This window comes from Equus przewalskii, chromosome 2 (genome assembly GCF_037783145.1).
Source record: "Equus przewalskii isolate Varuska chromosome 2, EquPr2, whole genome shotgun sequence".
Taxonomy (NCBI): Eukaryota; Metazoa; Chordata; class Mammalia; order Perissodactyla; family Equidae; genus Equus; species Equus przewalskii.
The window spans coordinates 56,512,452-56,529,063 of record NC_091832.1 but is presented as its reverse complement, the minus strand read 5'-3'; the positions used below and the strand labels follow the sequence as shown (position 1 = coordinate 56,529,063).

Genomic DNA, 16,612 nt, shown 5'->3' with positions numbered 1-16,612 from the left:
CCCCAAAAGGCAAAAGGAGGCCATTTTCTTTCTAGTTGCAAGAGCTTGGGATCCCTGTGGCGCCTTCTTGACAGCGGCGCTGCTTGTCCACTGTCAGTCCTGCAGCCTTTCTGTCTCCCCCGCCACAGGACTTTCTCCTCTTCCGGGTCCTTCCTGCCCACCCTTCACAGCTCAGTCTGCAGTATCGCTGGGCTGCAGTGCCCTGTGCTGCCAGCAGGGGGCGCTGACTAACTGTGGTTCTTATCTCAACATTGTCAGCCAGCCTTTCCACTTAATGAATAGCCCCTAGTTATAGAATTCTGTTCATCAAATACACTTCAAATGGGGGGAAAAAACCTCTGCCTCATTTCATGTTTGTAGCAAAGTCCACGTGCAATGAAAAGCTTAGAATATTCTTATGTTGCTGTTCCATGTCTCTCATCCAAGTCACAGGCACCTCCACCACACAAGCCACAGACTCCAGGGCTTGGCTTGTGTCCAAAGAAGCTGGTATTTTAGCATTGCTATCAAGGACACGCAGAATGAAGTTAGTACGATTCACTTAAAGATACACATTAGAGAGATGGGTTCGGAAGGCATTTGCTAAAATGACCATAATTGTAAATTGTATGTTACATCAATGTCACACATTATGTTTCAAAATTTATTTTCTGCTTTCCATCATGTTGGCAGATTCTGGCAGTTACTATATCCAGCGGTTGCTGCTTCTTTTTCTTCTTCTTTTTTTTTTTTGGTGAGGAAGATTGGCCCTGAGCTAACATCTATTGCCAATCTTCCTCTTTTTGCTTAAGGAAGATTGTCTCTGAGCTAACATCTGTGCTCATCTTCCTCTATTTTGTATGTGGGACGCTGCCACAACATGGCTTAATGAGCAAGGTACTAGGTCCACACCCAGGATCTGAACCAGCGAGCCCCAGGCCTCCAAAGCGGAGCACGCAGACTCAACCGCTAGGCCACCGAGCTGGCCCCAGTGGTTGCTTCTTTTTTATGCAACTCACTTTAAACTCTCCTAGACCAGCACCTTAATGGACAGAGCCTACAGCTGACTTGTGGTTCCCTGGGAGCCCTTCCCTCCCTCATCTCTCCCCCTCTGCACAGTGGCCTGGTGTGAGGGTCCTTCGATGTCCCTCCATCCCTGACCAAAGTTCCAGCCTGAGGCACTAGAAAGACTGAGGCAGCACAGCAGATCACCAAGGTGTGGGGATGAGAGGTGGGTAATTCTGGCTGGGGAGGTGTGGAGAATGAGTCCTCGGTTTCGGGCTTCTAGGGTTCTTGTGGCCAGGTGGGAGCAGGGTTTGCGTTCTGAGAAGAGAGGGATTGGCATCTACCTGGCAAGGGGGCGGCACCAACCCTGCCGTTAGCCCCTACATTGACACTTGACGGCCCTCTGCCAGAAAATACAAGATATAATTTCTCATGACTACCAGGTGAAATGACACCAGAGTTGTGCAGTGTGCACCTTGCACCACTGTAACCAGCAGCTTTGGGCCAACCAAAGTGCTCCACCACCTGGGCCAGTGGCTTCACGTAATCCTGTTAGGTCCTCCACTCGATCTCCAGTGCCCGATCCAATAAAACCCAGCACCTGACCCAGCCTTACGCCAAAGACGGCACATCACAGGGGTGGGGTGACCACTCATGCCAGCCTCATGTTCATAAGGGGACTTTGACCTCTGTGGATGACCTCACGTACATAAACTCACAGAGAGGTGCTGATGGCATCAAAAGAAGGTGTTTGTGCTCCAGATCCAAACCTGTCCCCCGTCCCCAGCCCGGCTGCCCCGATGCATGAGGGGGCGTTGGTCTTTAAAACGCTATCCTGCAGTTCTCCGGGGCACAGCACGACGTCCTCTCACTCTGCGTGTGTAAAGGCATTCGTTTGTGGCTGTCGAAAATTAAAACCCACCCAAGTTCTGATAATTCTCTTTGGGAATTTTCTGGAAATGTCTGGGCCTCTCTAGACATCTGAAAGGCCCTGTCACATGGGGAAGAGATCCAGGGTAGACACCAGCATGAGCCAGGCTCGGGCACCTGCTGCAGCTTCGCCCAGACACCACCTTGTATCTGCTCCTCTTTAGTTCGTGGGCTCCTCGAGGACCTTGGGATTAGGGTCCCCGAAGCTCCTTCTCCAGCTTCCACTCTCCCTGCCTTGGAACAGCTGCGCCTTCGGCCTCATTTTAGTAACAGGAGACCTACAGGTAAGACCTTCCTTGGAGGGGACCCAGAGAAACCCCTTCTGAATTTGAAAGCGACTGTGTTGTAGCACTCCTCCCTCTCAGCTGCCCCCCAGTGCCTCCCTCGGCGTGGCTCTCTTCTCTGTGGCATTCCTCGTCACTTTACAGTTTGGGACTAGCAGGGTTTAGGTCAGAGGGGGCTGGTTTCCTCTGTGTACCTCGGCTGTGTCCCGACAGCTGCCACCAGGGGGCGCCTAGAGACCCTGTTCCGAGGCTGACCGCGGCTGCCCACCCTGAGAGAAGGAACAGAGTTGTGCTGCTGCCCCTCTGATGGTGGGCTTTGCTGGCCCTCCCCCGAGTCAGCTCGACCCGCCCCCTCCCTTTATCTATCCTCTGCGCTCCCCCCACCCCCCCCCAACCCCACGTAAGTGGCCAGGTTGACTCGACCGATTTGGGGTTATCCCCATGCAGAGACACCTACAGGTGAAGTGAAGTGAGGGGACATCTGTCTTGGGTCTTTAAATGTCCCACCTCTGTGCATTTTGGGAGGCTTTCCGAGCGGTGGTGCATCCTTCTGGGACCCTCGGAGCTCACTGGCCCCCTCCTTTCCTCAGAGTGTAGGGGCCAGGTGGCCGCCCTGAGGGCAGAAGCTGCCCACAATTCACTCTCTACTTGGTGACATTTGCAGGTTTCCTTTTGGAGGGCAACCTCTCACCCCAGATCAGCTTTGATGCTGCTCATGGCCCAACAGCTCGTTGCTGTGATACGGTTTAGTTTCACTCTGGCTCTGGGAGACACCGTTGCTCATCCTCCCATCCTGTGTCTTCTGAGATGCTGCTGGTAATCGCTGTCCGCTGTTGGGAGCCCAGTCTTCCAGCACCGGGCTCCGAGCCTCAGTGCCCACGATCTTCCAAGTCTCCTGAGACCAGCAGGCTGGGCCGCAGTTTGCAGACATGCTGCCTGAGGCTTGACAATCAGGGCAGCGCCGCCAGGGGACCTGGGAGAGAAGTAGCAAGGAGGAAGAGAGGAAGGAGAAGAAAAGTGGGTCTGTACCAGCCATGCCCTCAAGAGCCCCATTTACAGGCTCGGAGCACACCACTTGAGATCAAGAGGACTCTGCAATGAGAACTCTTTGGGAAGGATGACCTTCAGGCTGCAGAAGATCCCACATCAAAGGAAGAGCAAATGATATTCATCAAAGCCTGAATCGGAAAGGGCACCTGGGTTCCCTGGTAATGAATTATAAAGTCGATTTCCAGAACATCCTTTTGCCTCAGCATTCCAGGAATTGAAGTTTTACTGAGCCCTGAGGTTGTTCAGACTTAGGCCATTGGGCTGTGTCCCTTCACATCTGTACTTCTCCCACGGGTGCCAGAAGACCACAGAACCAGCATGGCACTCCCTCCAAGAGTAGAAGTGTCATTTACAGATTCGGAAAATAAATTATTATTCAAAAGTTTAAAACACAATTATAGAAAAGAACAGAATGCAAAACTCATAGCTTTTAAAAGTTGAATTCAAGCTATGGAAAATATAGGGCCGTGAGACATACTTTGTTTGAAAAGTTTGAAGCCACTGCATTTCCTAACTGGCTGTGTGACATTGGACAAGTTTCTTCACCACTCTGAGCCTTGGTTTCCTCATCTGTAGAACATGGGAATGATTTGGACTCCATGATTTCCAAAGCCTCAGGGTTTAGCCTGCTGTGCTTTCTTTGTGTTAACTTCAGCAATCCATCTCTTTCCTTATGTGTTAGTCAGGGTCCTCCTGAGAAACGGAACCAAAGTGTATATTTATATTAGGTTTATTTCAAGGAATTGGCTCACATGATTTCCCAAGACTGAAATCTGGAGGGCAGCTCCATGGGCTGGAAACTCAGTCAGGAGCTCCTGAGGCAGAATTTAGTCTTCCCCAGAAACCTCAATTTTGGCTTTGAAGGCCTTTTAACTGATTGGATGAGGCTCACCTACATTACCGACAGTAATCTCCTTTACGTAAATTCAATGGATTATAGACGTTGACCACACCTACAAAATACCTTCAGAGCAACACCTAGATTGTGTTTGATGAAGTCGCTCAGTGCTCCAGTCTAGTGAGCTGACTGCCATGCCTTGCAGTGGCCAGCAGGGCCAGTTTCATGGGAGCACGACTTGTGTAGTGCTCAGAGGACCCTGTGCCTGGTTTAATGCTCTGCTGTCACCCTCTTGAAATTCTTAATTGTTTTGCACTGGGCCCTGCAAATTACGTAGCCGGTCCTGTCGAGGGTTAGTTCTTGCTCTCACGGCCATGGATGTGGGTCTTCTGGCTGAGCCAGGCTTCCTGAGGGGGTCTCATCCAGGTGGGCTGGCCGGGCCTTCACAGTACTTCATCATATTCTCCCTGGTATGGCTATTTAATGTCCTATGCGAGTTAGTCTTGCTTCCCTGAACAAGAATATAAATTTCCTTATTTTTATTGGGACAAAAAATATATAACATAAAAGTCACCATTTTAACCATTTTTCAGTGTATAGTTCAGCGGCATTAAGTACATTCACATTGCTGTGAAACCATCGCCACCATCCATCTCCAGAGCTTTTTCATTTTCCCAAACTGAAACTCCGTGCCAGTTAAACACTCACTCCCTATTCCCCCTCCCCCAGCCCTGGCAACCACCACTCCACTTTCTGTCCCTAGGAATCTGACAACTCCAGGTGCCTCATATAAGTGGAATCATAAAGTATTTGTCCTTTTGTGTTTGGCTTAATTCACTTAGCATTCATTCTCAAGGTTCCTCCATGCTGTAGCATGTATCAAAATTCCCTCCCTTTTTAAGGCTGAGTAATATTCCACTGTGTGTATATACCATGTTTTGTTTACCCATTCACCCATCAGCGGACACTTGTATTGCTTCCACCTCTTGGCCACGGTGAACAAGCGGCTATGAGCCTGGGTGTTCAAGTAGCTGTTCAAGTCCCCGCTTTCAGTTCTGCTGGGTACACGCCCAGAAGTGGAACTGCTGGATCGTGCGGTTCTATGTTTAATGTTTCTGAGGAACCACCATAGCATTTTCCACAGTGGCTGCACCATTTTATTACATTCCCACCAGCAATGCACAAGGATTCCAATTTCTCCACGTCCTCAACAACACTTGGCATTTTCTGTTTGTTTCTCTGTTTTTTGGATAATAGTGATCCTATTGGGTGAGAAGTGGTATCTCATTGTGGTTTATTTGCATTTCCTTTATGGTTGGTGACATGGAGCATCTTTTCATGTGCTTATTGACCAACTGTATATCTTTGGAAAAATGTCTATTCAAGTCCTTTGCCCAATTTTTGATGGGTTGTTTGGTTTTTTTGTTGTTGAGTTGTAGGAGTTCTTTATATATTCTAGATAGTAACCTGTTATGAGATATGTGATTAGAATATAAATTTCTTGAGGCCAGGAACCTGCTTTGGGCTCTTTTAATTCCTCCAAAGCACTTGGCCCCTAGTAGATGTTCAACAAAAGCTCCGTGAAAGAAGAACCACAAAGCGTGGTATATCAGACGCAAATTGAAACTAAGTTTGCAAAAGGAATATGAGGAGCATCTTCCAGAAAAGTCCAAGGGCCATTACGTCCAGAGGGAAGCCAGGCATCAGAGAGCCTCCTGCTCCCAGAGGACTGCCTCAGAGGAGAAGAGGGGGGCAGAGAGTGAGTCAGTTCTTGCCCTTTATTAAAGAGAAGACAGGGAGAGTCCCACTCCTCAAACACCCCCTGAAATAGACACGCCTAGGGTCAGGCCATGGGAGGTCAGACGGACAGGGGGAACCACCTGGAAGATGGCAGTCCCAGGGCAGGGGCCACTCACCTGAGCATTTGAAAGACCCACAAGAGTGAAAGAAAGGAGAGCACAGTACACACAACTTCTGTGCCCAAACACATGCCAAGGGGGCCCCTGCCTAAGAGGACTGGAGAGGGGACCTCTGGAGCCACAGACATCCAGCTGGCAGGTGGAACCTATGAACGACTGAATTCCCAACCTCCTAGACACACACAACATTTTGGGGCTTCTCTATCTCCTGGGAAAACAGGATGTGGTGATCGTAGGCTCAGGAAAAGGGGATGCCACATGGAGAGGTACACGGGGATGTGGGCACTCTTCCTTGCATGGTTTGCTGCGAGGACAAAGGAGGGGGGAAGGAGCTTGCCCAGATCCAGGCTCATCCCTGTGGGTCGGAGCAGCTGCAGTGTGGCAGCAGGGGGCCCGGGGTCGGGGAGAGGTCTCTCCCCGTCAGGCCGGTGGGACACTGAGCCTGCAAGCTCACTGGAGACGGGCCTGGGGGACGGGATGGGGCGGGTTGGACTTATTTTCTGTTTCTGCTTCAGTAGAACACCTTCTCCAGATACGCATTCAGGAACATCCCAGTGGGGTCCAGCTTTTCTCGGATGGCACAGAACTTCGCAAAGGCAGGATACATTTTCTCAAAGTCCTTCCGGGTACAGTTGTGGGCCTGTGGAAGCAACCAGATACAACAGTCCTCATTCCCTGGAGCTGGCATTTCAGCAGGGCTGCAAACAGGCACCCCTGAGTCCTTGTGCCTGCATGTGTGACATCCCTATCCCGAGGCAGACACACCGCACATGTATGCGTGCACACACACGCATGCATGCATACGAATGCACATACCCACACCCACACCTGTATGCACGCACACATACACATTCATGTACACTTATGCACACATGCACTTACACACGTAACGCAGAAATCCAAACAGGAGGAACGAAGTTCTCGAAAAGTAAAGAAGGAAGGTGTTAAAATGTGGCATTAAACTCCCCATTCCCTTTGCCACCTGGCAGTGTGACAGTGGAGAGGGCTCTGGCCCCAATTCTACTGCTAATCAGTAAGTCAGTCCCATCATCTCCAAGACACCCTCAGTTTCCCATCTGTTGAATGAGCTCACTGACTCCTGCCTTATCCTGCTTGTAGGGTTCCATGAGAATCAAATGAAATGAAAGATGAGGAATTTCTCAGAAAACTTGGAGGGACTCACAGTCACTGGGCTATTGGAACGTGAATGCAGAGGGAAGCTGGGGTCTGGGTGGGCCAGGGGAGCCCCTCCTTCCCGGGGCTTGCTCAGCCCCACATTTCTGCACATCCCAGGCCCTGGCAGGCAGAGGAACGGGGAGAGAGGCGCCCTCTGGTGGAACCGCGGCCCATAGCAGCTCCCCGACTGACTCGCCCCCTGGGGGCTCCGACTGGTGAGTCCTACCTTGGCCCAGTGGGGCCTGCCCCCGACCTTCTTCATGATGGTCTCGTAGGCCAGCCAGTAGTCCAGCCGCGGCACGTCCTTGCCGTAGGGCCTGGGGCAGGGGCAGAAGGAGGTGAGGCCCCCTCGCTCCTTGCCGTCCCTCCCATAGTCATCTGGCACTTCTCCCGGCGATGCCCTGCACTTGGCACGAGGCATGGAGAGCAAGACGTGGCTGTGCCCTCAGGACACAGACAGCAGTGACCAGCAACCTGAGGGCTTTTGCTCAGTGCTCAACCCCAGGAGGATTTGGAAAACATTTGCATTCTCTCACATATTTTTCAGTTGGCATCTGAAATTTATCGCGAATTTAAATAATTTTACAGATTTGTGTACATATATACACACACATAAACATTTAAAAATAATATATATAGATGATATCTTTTTGACAAAGCCTAGGGATTTCAGAATTGCCTCACTCGACGTATGGAAAGCACAGCCATACAACTTAGGTGGTCCGTCCTCTCCAAGTCAGACTTCCTGACTGAAAAAGTCCAAGTCAGAACTTCTTAAAATGCAAACAAACACGTTATGATGCATCCATGGCAACTTTCCCACTTCTGAATCTGCATTCACAGGTAGGGAGAAGACAGACAGACGGATGGACAGACAAGTCTGAGCCTTGCCACAAGTTTGTCCCCACATGAAATAAGCTGCCCCTCCTTCAATATGTCTTTCAGGAACTCTCTTTTCTGGCTTTCTGGGACTCCCCTCCAGAGCAGTGCCTCCCTGAATTGTCCCCTGGGCATCCTGCAAGTCTGGGGCTTTTGCATGCTGCAGGAATGCACCATAGTAAGGTGGAGGCTGGGTGACAGGTATGTTTTTCTTTTGCAAAGTCAGAGAAGGGCTTTTGTCAATGAGAGATGGGCAAGAAGAGGCAGAGGAAGACACATCTTGAACAGGACATCGCAGAAAAGATGAGCTTCTTAAACTATGCCTATCCATAAGCCATGTCATACTGGAAACCGCTGCGGAACCAGCTAGGAATAAGACAATGCTGTCAGGAGCGCAAGGTGTCGGCATAGCTCCCGGCGGAGCAGGTCAGGAGGGCAAACGCAGCCGGCAGACACCTCGCCTCAAGCGTGGTCTTCTTTTCTGCTGATCTTAAGCCTGGCCTCAGAATCCTTCTCTCAACACAGCATTGCAGGCTCTCAGAATCATTGACAAGAGGAGGCACGTGAAGTAGCACACATTTGTCATTCCATAATATCAGCTTCACAAATGGTAGCTACTCATATTAACAGTACTTATTATCAATATTAATTATTGCATTAACATAATAGAGGCTGGAACTCGAAGGAGAGCGAGGGACTATGTATTTGCTGCTGCCAGGGTCAGGGAAGTCTCCCTGCAGCAGGTGGCATTTGAACTGGCCTTGAAAGGAAGACAGGGACGCAGAGGGTCCTTTCAGAGCTGAGGGGCTGCCCTCCCCCCCACCCCGCCCCTCAGTGAGCGGTCACCTGTACATGATGATGTTCATGTAGCAGCTGTCCCTCTGGAAGCAGGGGCTCAGCAGGATGTCATCCCCCCGGGCGAAGCGCACCTCCACCGGATAGTGGGCCACCACCTTGGGGTTGGCCTCCAGCATGGCCTTCAGCTCCAGCAGGGCCTCCTTGGTCTTCTCTCTGCACTCAGCCCAGGGGGACAGAACCCAGACCTCAGGAAGGGACCTCCAGGAGCCATCACAGGAGGCTCTGCGTGGCCTCCCAGCCGAGGGCAGGCCGCAGCGTCCCTTGGCCCCACCTGGTGACAGGGGCTCCCAGCTCCTGGCTCCCGGCTGCTCTCAAAGCCCTCCTCATGGGAGCAAGCCTGGGGATGCGCCCCCTGGAGCTCTACCTGCTGCTGCTGGTTCAACCTCCAGGATAATCTCTATCCACTCCCCCCGCTCCCCGCCCTCCGAATCAGGGGCTGCCCTGGGATCTCTGGCCATAGCTGTCCCACACCCTCCTCCTTTTCTTAAGAGTAAAGTCACTCTGATTCTAATATCTCTGCTGCTTCTAACATTCCCGCCTAGAGCGCCCGGCAGCCCCAACCCTGGGCACAGTAACAGAGGCATCCCCTAAGCCCTGGGCACCATCCCCTCCTTTGCCTGGAGAGAGGGGAAGACAGCAGACAATTCAGAGAGAAAGCTGCAGGGTGGTCGGGCGCAGACCCAGCCTACCTCCGTGCCTGGGGTCCCCCCCCCCCGATGCAGAGACCCGGCCCCAGCATGGACGGGCTGTGCCGCCCGAGAGACTGAATGCAGGGCCCAGTCCTTCAGGAACACGGGAAGCTGGGCAGGAAGCAGCACGTTCCACGCCTGAGCCTGCGTCACCCAGCCCCACGGCTGGAGAGGGGCTGCCGGGGAGAGCGGAGGGGACTCCCTGACCGATTATCCCGGAGAGGCGGGGTGCTTGGGGGAAGGCACCGGAAGGGGGCTCGGGCTCCGGAGTGGCCCCACTAAGGATAGGTGGGCCCTGGAGGCTGGCTGGCAGTCCCCGCCGCGGCCTCTTTGACTCTGACCCGCGCCCACCTGGGGATGGCCCAGTCCTGGACGTGCTGCTTGAAGCGGCACTCGTAGCTGAAGATCCTGTGGCTCAGGTTGCTGTTCTCCTTCCTCCCGGTGAACAGGAGCCAGAAGAAGAAGCGGTTGATGCAGCCCACGAGGCCCGGCAGGAAGGTGCTGGAGGGGCAGGCAGGGGCACATAATGACCCCAGTAGCCAGCACTTAGTGAGTGCCAGCTGTGTGCCAGGCACTGGGCTGAGTGCTTCACAAACCGGGCCTCGGTCCCCACACGCTCTGCCCCTCGGCTTGTCTCCAGCCCTCCAGGGAACCCGAACGTCGCTCCCAGTCTTTCTCTCCACAGCGGCGAGGGGTCTAGCCGTGGGTATCCCACGTTTTACCCCACTACTCCCCATGAATGGCTAGGTCATTTTCAGTGTCTGGGTTTTTTCCCTCCTTAATTGTAGTAAAAAACACGTAACATAAAATTTACCATCTTAACCATCTTTACGTGTATAGTTCAGTATGTTACGTATATTCACGTCGTTGTACAACCAATCTCCAGACACTTACTTGCAAAACTGAAACTCTGTCCCCGTTAAACAAGAACTCCTCTTTCCCCTCCCCCCGGCCCCTGGTGACGCCCATTCTGTTTCTGTCTCCAGGAGTTGACTCCTCTAATACCTCATGTAAGGGGACCATACGGTATACGTCTTTTTGCATCTGGCTTATTTCACTTGCATAATGTCCTCAGGTTCATCAAGGGGCCGGGACAGGGGTGAGCCAGTGCTGGCAGGGGCCAGAGGGGACGCAGGCCAGAGGCCGGCTGCGGGACAGCTCGCAGAGGCCTGTCGGGTCATCCCCCTCAAGAGTCAGTTCCTGCCCGCCCGGGCCCTGTGAGCAGAGCTGAGCGGGCTCTGATGGCCTCAGCAGCAGCTTGTGCCTCTCCTGGAGTCACTGAGGACTCCTGGTGACAAGGCTCAGTCTGGCTTCGGTGGTTTTCTGGGTTTGGTTAAGACATGAATAGGCTGCCTGCTTTGAGATCAGTGGGCCTGGAACCCCACGTGGAGCAGGCCTCTTGCTCTGGGTCATTCCCTCTCCTTCCTTGCAGGTGGCCTCTGCCCACAGGCCTGTCCCTCGTCCCATCCCTGCCATCTCATCATCTGCCGTAAATCCATCCCAGCAGAGGGATGCCATCAGAGCACCTCATGTGGGGTTACAGACAACACCAGCGGATCCAGGGCTTTGCATTCTGCCACTTAGGTGGGGCACAGGGAGCCTTTGTGGGCCTTTGTGAGAAGCGAGGGAAGGAACATCTAGTGATTCATATGGACTTGACATTGAATCCTCCCAACAACGCAATCATTGCTACCAGCTCTGCTTTATATATAGGTAGACCACAGCACAGAGAGCCTGAGTCATTTACCCAGAGTCACACAGCAGGTAAATTAAGAGGTGAGGATCAGAGTTCAGGTCCACTTGAATCCAGAACTCATGCTCCTTCCATGGTCCCAAGCTGCCCGGGTTTCCTGTGACTCACATATGGGTACCTGCTGCAGGGGTGCATGGGGAGGGGGATGTTTTCTCTCAAGGCAGATGCTCTCCGTGTCTCAGAGGCCAGCCTAGCCATGGGGGGGCTTCCACTGGCCCCAGGGCACAGGACTGTCCTAACCACAGGTGCCGAGCTTGGTCCTGGCCATGGCTCAACCTGCAGGGACCTGTTGCTGACAGGCAGCCTGCCTCTCCCTCCTGGTCAGCTATGGCCACCACCCTCACCCCTACAGCTGACGGCTAAGGAACTCCTCAAGGACAGGGACCAAACTTTTCATTTGGCATTTCTTACACAATTATCTATGAGCCTCCTCTGGTGCCAGTCATTGTTTGGGGCACCACAGATCAAGTGTGACAGGACAGACGGTGTCCCTGCCCTCACAGGAGTATTGTAAGTCTTACTGCAAAGCCGCCATTAAGCCACCAAGTACCCAGGCTGTTATTTACTTTTCCCTCCTGCAGCCTCAGGCACACGGCTCAGCCCAGAGCTGCAGGAGGGAGGCTGGGTGGACACAATTTCCAGAAGCTACTAGGCTGGAGCAATGTGGGCTCAGCTCAGAGGCTGCGGAGCTCTCTCAGAGCATCCGGCCCTGCCGGGATGCGGCAGCTGTGATTTATAGCCCAATTTATTTGAATGCTCGCTGGGCTCCGACTCCACAGACACAGGCACATAAAGCTGCCGAGCTGCTGTGATGGAAGCTGGAGAGAAAGCCTGAGCGGGCATTTTCCACTCTCACCCTCAATCCATAATCTGATAGAGTGACGGCCGCAGGCTGAGCTCACGCATGCAGCTTGTCCCTTCCCTGCCCAGATCCAAGAAGTCGTCTTGTGCTTCACTTCCTAACGCCTTCTAGGCAGTTAGTCCTCTTCACAGCTTGGTGTCTGCCCCTAAACGTGGGGCCCATCTGAAGCCATCTCCAGCTCCCCAACCCTCAGGAGGGGATGACGCCCTGAAGGAAAGGGGCCAACTCTTCCCGGATGCCTGGATTCAGACCTCAAGTGCCAAAGGTCTTAGCCCCGTCCAGAACTGACAGGAACACTAGCCAGTTCCCCAGGTGCTGTCATCAGTGCCACCTCTGATGGGCTCTTACGACCTTTGGAAGGGAAGGGTTTCTTAACAAAGCACAAAAGTCCCAAAGATAAAAGAAAAGATGGCTAAATTTTACTCTATGAAAATTAAATACATCTACACACCAAAAAACACCATACAAGTGAAAGACAAGACACAGACAGGGAGAAGATGTTGCAATACATATAATCAACAGAGGGCTAGTGCTCAAAATATAGGTAAATAAAACCCTACAAAACAGAAAAAAAAAAAACTGCCTGATTTTTAAAAAGGGCAGAATATGTCAATAGGCACTTCACAGAAGAGAAATCTGAAGGATCAATATATTGAAAAGCTGTGTAACCTTATTAATAATCTGGGAAACAAGGACTAAAAACCACAATGAGATACCATTTAGTACATATCACGCAAAAATTTAAAAGCCTGACAATTCCGATTTTGGCCAGCTGCAGAGCACAGAGACTCTTACAGTGCCTGGGGAGGAACTTGGTATAACTACTTCGGAGAACAATTTGATCTGATAAAGCTAAAGGTGCTCATACTTGATGGTCCAAGCATTCCACTCGTGAGTGTATCCTCAAGACAGAAAAAAGCATCAGGAGCAGTGTTGGAGAATGCTCACAGCAACACTGTAATGGCAGAAAAAATCCTAGAAAGAACCCAACTAGCCATCAATAAGAGTATGGACAAATGCATGGTGGGAAACGCATGCAGTGAATAATGAATAATTAGAGCTATCCATATTACCATGGATAAATATTGCTAACAAAGCTAAGCCACAGAATTTATTATTTTAGGGGCCGGCCCAGTGGCCGAGTGGTTACGTTCATGCACTCCGCTTCTGCGGCCCAGGGTTCGCATCCTGGGCGCGGACATGGCTCCACTCATTAGGCCATGTTGAGGCGGCGTCCCGCATGCCCCAACTAGAAAGATCCACAACTAAGAAAAAAAATATATATATGTACTGGGGGGATTTGGGGAGAAAAAAGCAGGAAAAAAAAAGAAGATTGGCAACAGTTGTTAGCTCAGGTGCCAATCTTTAAAAAAAAAATTTATTATTTTAGGATTCAAAAAACTGCAGTGTAAATAAAAAGAAGAGAAAGATAAGCATGAATTCAGGGCGATGGTTTCCTCTTGAGGCGCTGTGATCTGAGAGAGCCAGAAAGAGGACTCCAGTGGCACTGCGTTGTTTCATTTCTTAAGCTGGTGGTGAGGACATGGGTGCTTATTATATTATTCTTTATACTTTAAATATATGTTGCCCATATTATTTTGTATGTGTGAAATATTTCAAAAAGTTTTATATGATGCCATTTCCTGTCTTGTCTGGACACAAAGCCACCACTCGAGGCTCCGTAAAATCCTCCTCAACTCTCATAGTTACATGTCCAGGGGCAGACATGGGGCCTGAACATGAGCAGATTTTAGGCTGGGAAGGAGGTAGAAAACAGGACAATATGAAAAGATTCACATCACCTGTGGGCCAGAGAGCGGGGCCTGGGTATTTTTTTAAAAGTTCCCCCAGGTGATTTGCATGTGCAGGCAGAGTTGAAAACCACTGCTGTAGACCCCGGAGACAGACCCAGTCTGCATGCACGAAGGGAGGGTGTCCTCCTGCTGGACCACATCCTCAACAGCACAGGCACAAGCTGGGAAAGGGCGCCTCTGCGCTCCTACCTGATCCAGAGCAGGAACTCCAGTAAATAGAATCCGATGGCATAGTCCCAAAACCAGCTGGCTGAAGAGGAGGGGGGCTGGGAAACAGAATCTGTGATCAGTGCAGGGCCAGAGCTGAGATGCCTTCTGACCTATGCATCATAGCGTCCCCTTAGAGGGAAGTGTGTCCCAGGAGTGGCTGTGCGTATGTGTGTGTGGCGCATGCACATGTGGGTGGCGGAGGGGTGACCCACCTGCCAGGACAGTTGAAAGCTTCACTTCTTGGTGGTACAGCCAATTCCCACCTCCTTTCATTTCATGTTATGTATGTATGCATTTATTTTGCACAAGACAAAGATGTGCACTTGTCTCTCCTCTTCAGAGCCCGTGAGCAGGTGTCCAGCAATCACCCTTTGTGAACCCCACACCAGCCCCACACACAGTGGGTGTCCCGGCCTTTGCCTGACTTGGCCCATCAACGGGTACCCTAAGTGGTGGCTTTGTTCTCTTCTGCTGAGAAGCAGCCTGTTTGCTAAGGACGTGGGGGAGAGACGAAAGGTTCCTTCACCCACACAGTCGGGGTGGGAAAGACAGGGGTGTCGGAGGGAAGGTGGGCTGTATTAGATGGTTTCCGAGGTCCAGCCCACCTGCCTAGGACTCCGCCTTACCCTGTCCTGTCCTGCTCACACTTTGTCCTCTGCTCCCCCCACATCTAGGCCATCTCTTGACCTCCCCCTACACGTCCCTACCTGCGGACACACTGGACCCACACTGGGCCCACTTTCCTTTTCCTTCCACCCTCTGGCCTTTTCTCTTCTCGCCTCATGCTCACGCATGCTCACCCTTGCTTTCCCTCTCACATCTCACTGACCATCAGGATGATAACAAATGTCAGCTGCCCTGGGAGCTGGAAGGGTGTGGGGACTGCAGGCTGCGTGCGTATGAGGAGGGGGATGACGCCCGTGGCTACCTTGTTGGTGTGGTCCTGGTAGATGATGCTGACATTCTCACTATGCGGGAACCAGAGGAAGCGAAAGTATTCGGATTTCTTCAGATGGCTGTCCAGGTTGTCAAGAACCTGACCTCGACAGAAGGAAAAAGGAAGGCTGTGTTGGTCTCAGGATGGTGATAGGGAGAGCTGGAAGTCAGGGCCCAGGCATGCCTCAGTTTCCCGCCATTGAAAGAAAATACTCAACATTGTCCTAACAGGGCCAAATGGCACGGAATGTGTCTTATGCTGGGCATTAAAATGGTCCACTTACATGCTGACTTCCCCGAATAGCTGAGAGGATAGAAACGAATTCTTACGTGTCCTGGCTTGAGCAATTACTAGCTATATGAGTTTGGGCAAGTGACCCAACATCTCCGTGCCTCAGGCTTCTCCTCTGTAAAATGGGACTAATAACAGTACTCATGTCAGGACTGTTATGAAGATTAAATGCACTAATGGCTAGAGAGTGCTTAAAATGGTGTCAGGAACATGGTAAGCACTGTAGAGTAAGCTTCTACTGCTACTACTATTACCCTTATATTGTCGTCGTCATCATCGTCATCATCTCCATCATCTCTTATCCCCATAATGCCTAACACATCGTAGGTCCTCGATAAAATGAACAGGAGAGCCCACTGGAACACGGCTCATTACTGCACGCCTGGATTTAACATCAGAGAGCAAACCGTATCTCCCTGACACCCACCAAGCTGACACAGGACAGATTCTGAGCCAAAGCAAGACAGATTTTGGGTTTGACAGGCAGCTGGGAGGTTGGGGAGGAGCACCGGTCTTAGAGTAGGCTCTGGATTCAAGTCTTGGTCCTGCAGCTCACCAGCTGCACAGCCTTGGAGGAGCCGTGTACCCTGAGCCTCGGTCTTCTCATCAATAACACGTGGGCACTTGTGCGGATGGAATGAGATAATCTATGAGAAGCTCCTGAATTTGAGCACTGCTGGCACACGCTAGGGCACCAGTCCTACGCCCCTCAAAGTTCCTAGCTGCGACTCTCAGAAGGCCATCTGAGGCCTCTGGGTACATCTCTTCGTCTGCAGAGTGAAGACAGTAACATCTTTCCTTCTTTCCTTCCTTTCAGGGCTTTTGTGAGGAGCAAGGAGATCATGGATGTGAAAGAACTTTGTAAGCTGCCAACTCAACATGTGAGCGAGAGAGGACTGTAGTGCCAGGAAAAAAAAGCTTATTGATCAAATACACTGCGGGGAATTTGGTACCCTGCATAGACAAATGGTTGGATCCAACTGTGGATCATACAATGTGCAAAGAGCTTGGTGAGATTGAGGAAGGATGACTATTTCCACATCCGACCAAGAAGGAAGATGAAGCCAAGATGAACCACAGAGATGAGCCCATCTCGAACTTAGGTTTGGAGTGTCTGGGAGCTGTGGAATTTTAGAAT

At 51.5% G+C, this 16,612-nt stretch overlaps 1 protein-coding gene across 3 annotated transcripts in view; it reads right to left on the bottom strand.

Moving 5' to 3' along the window:
• Window positions 1-5,850: 5,850 nt before the first annotated feature.
• The window catches only part of LOC103550421 (L-gulonolactone oxidase), a 30,867-nt gene continuing 20,105 nt past the window's right edge, over window positions 5,851-16,612 (bottom strand). The window contains exons 7-12 of one of the 3 annotated variants that reach the window (XR_011537693.1): window positions 15,175-15,282; window positions 14,226-14,302; window positions 9,959-10,108; window positions 8,907-9,071; window positions 7,408-8,426; window positions 5,851-6,645 (exon numbers count right to left, since the gene is read on the bottom strand). Coding sequence is in view for 2 of the 3 variants with exons in the window: in XM_008519298.2 (XP_008517520.1) it covers window positions 6,517-6,645; window positions 7,408-7,498; window positions 8,907-9,071; window positions 9,959-10,108; window positions 14,226-14,302; window positions 15,175-15,282 (720 nt within the window). In the remaining variant the exon portion in view is untranslated. The remainder of the gene's footprint in view (window positions 6,646-7,407; window positions 8,427-8,906; window positions 9,072-9,958; window positions 10,109-14,225; window positions 14,303-15,174; window positions 15,283-16,612) is intronic. The other 2 variants (XM_008519298.2, XM_008519299.2) reach the window with 2 other exon arrangements.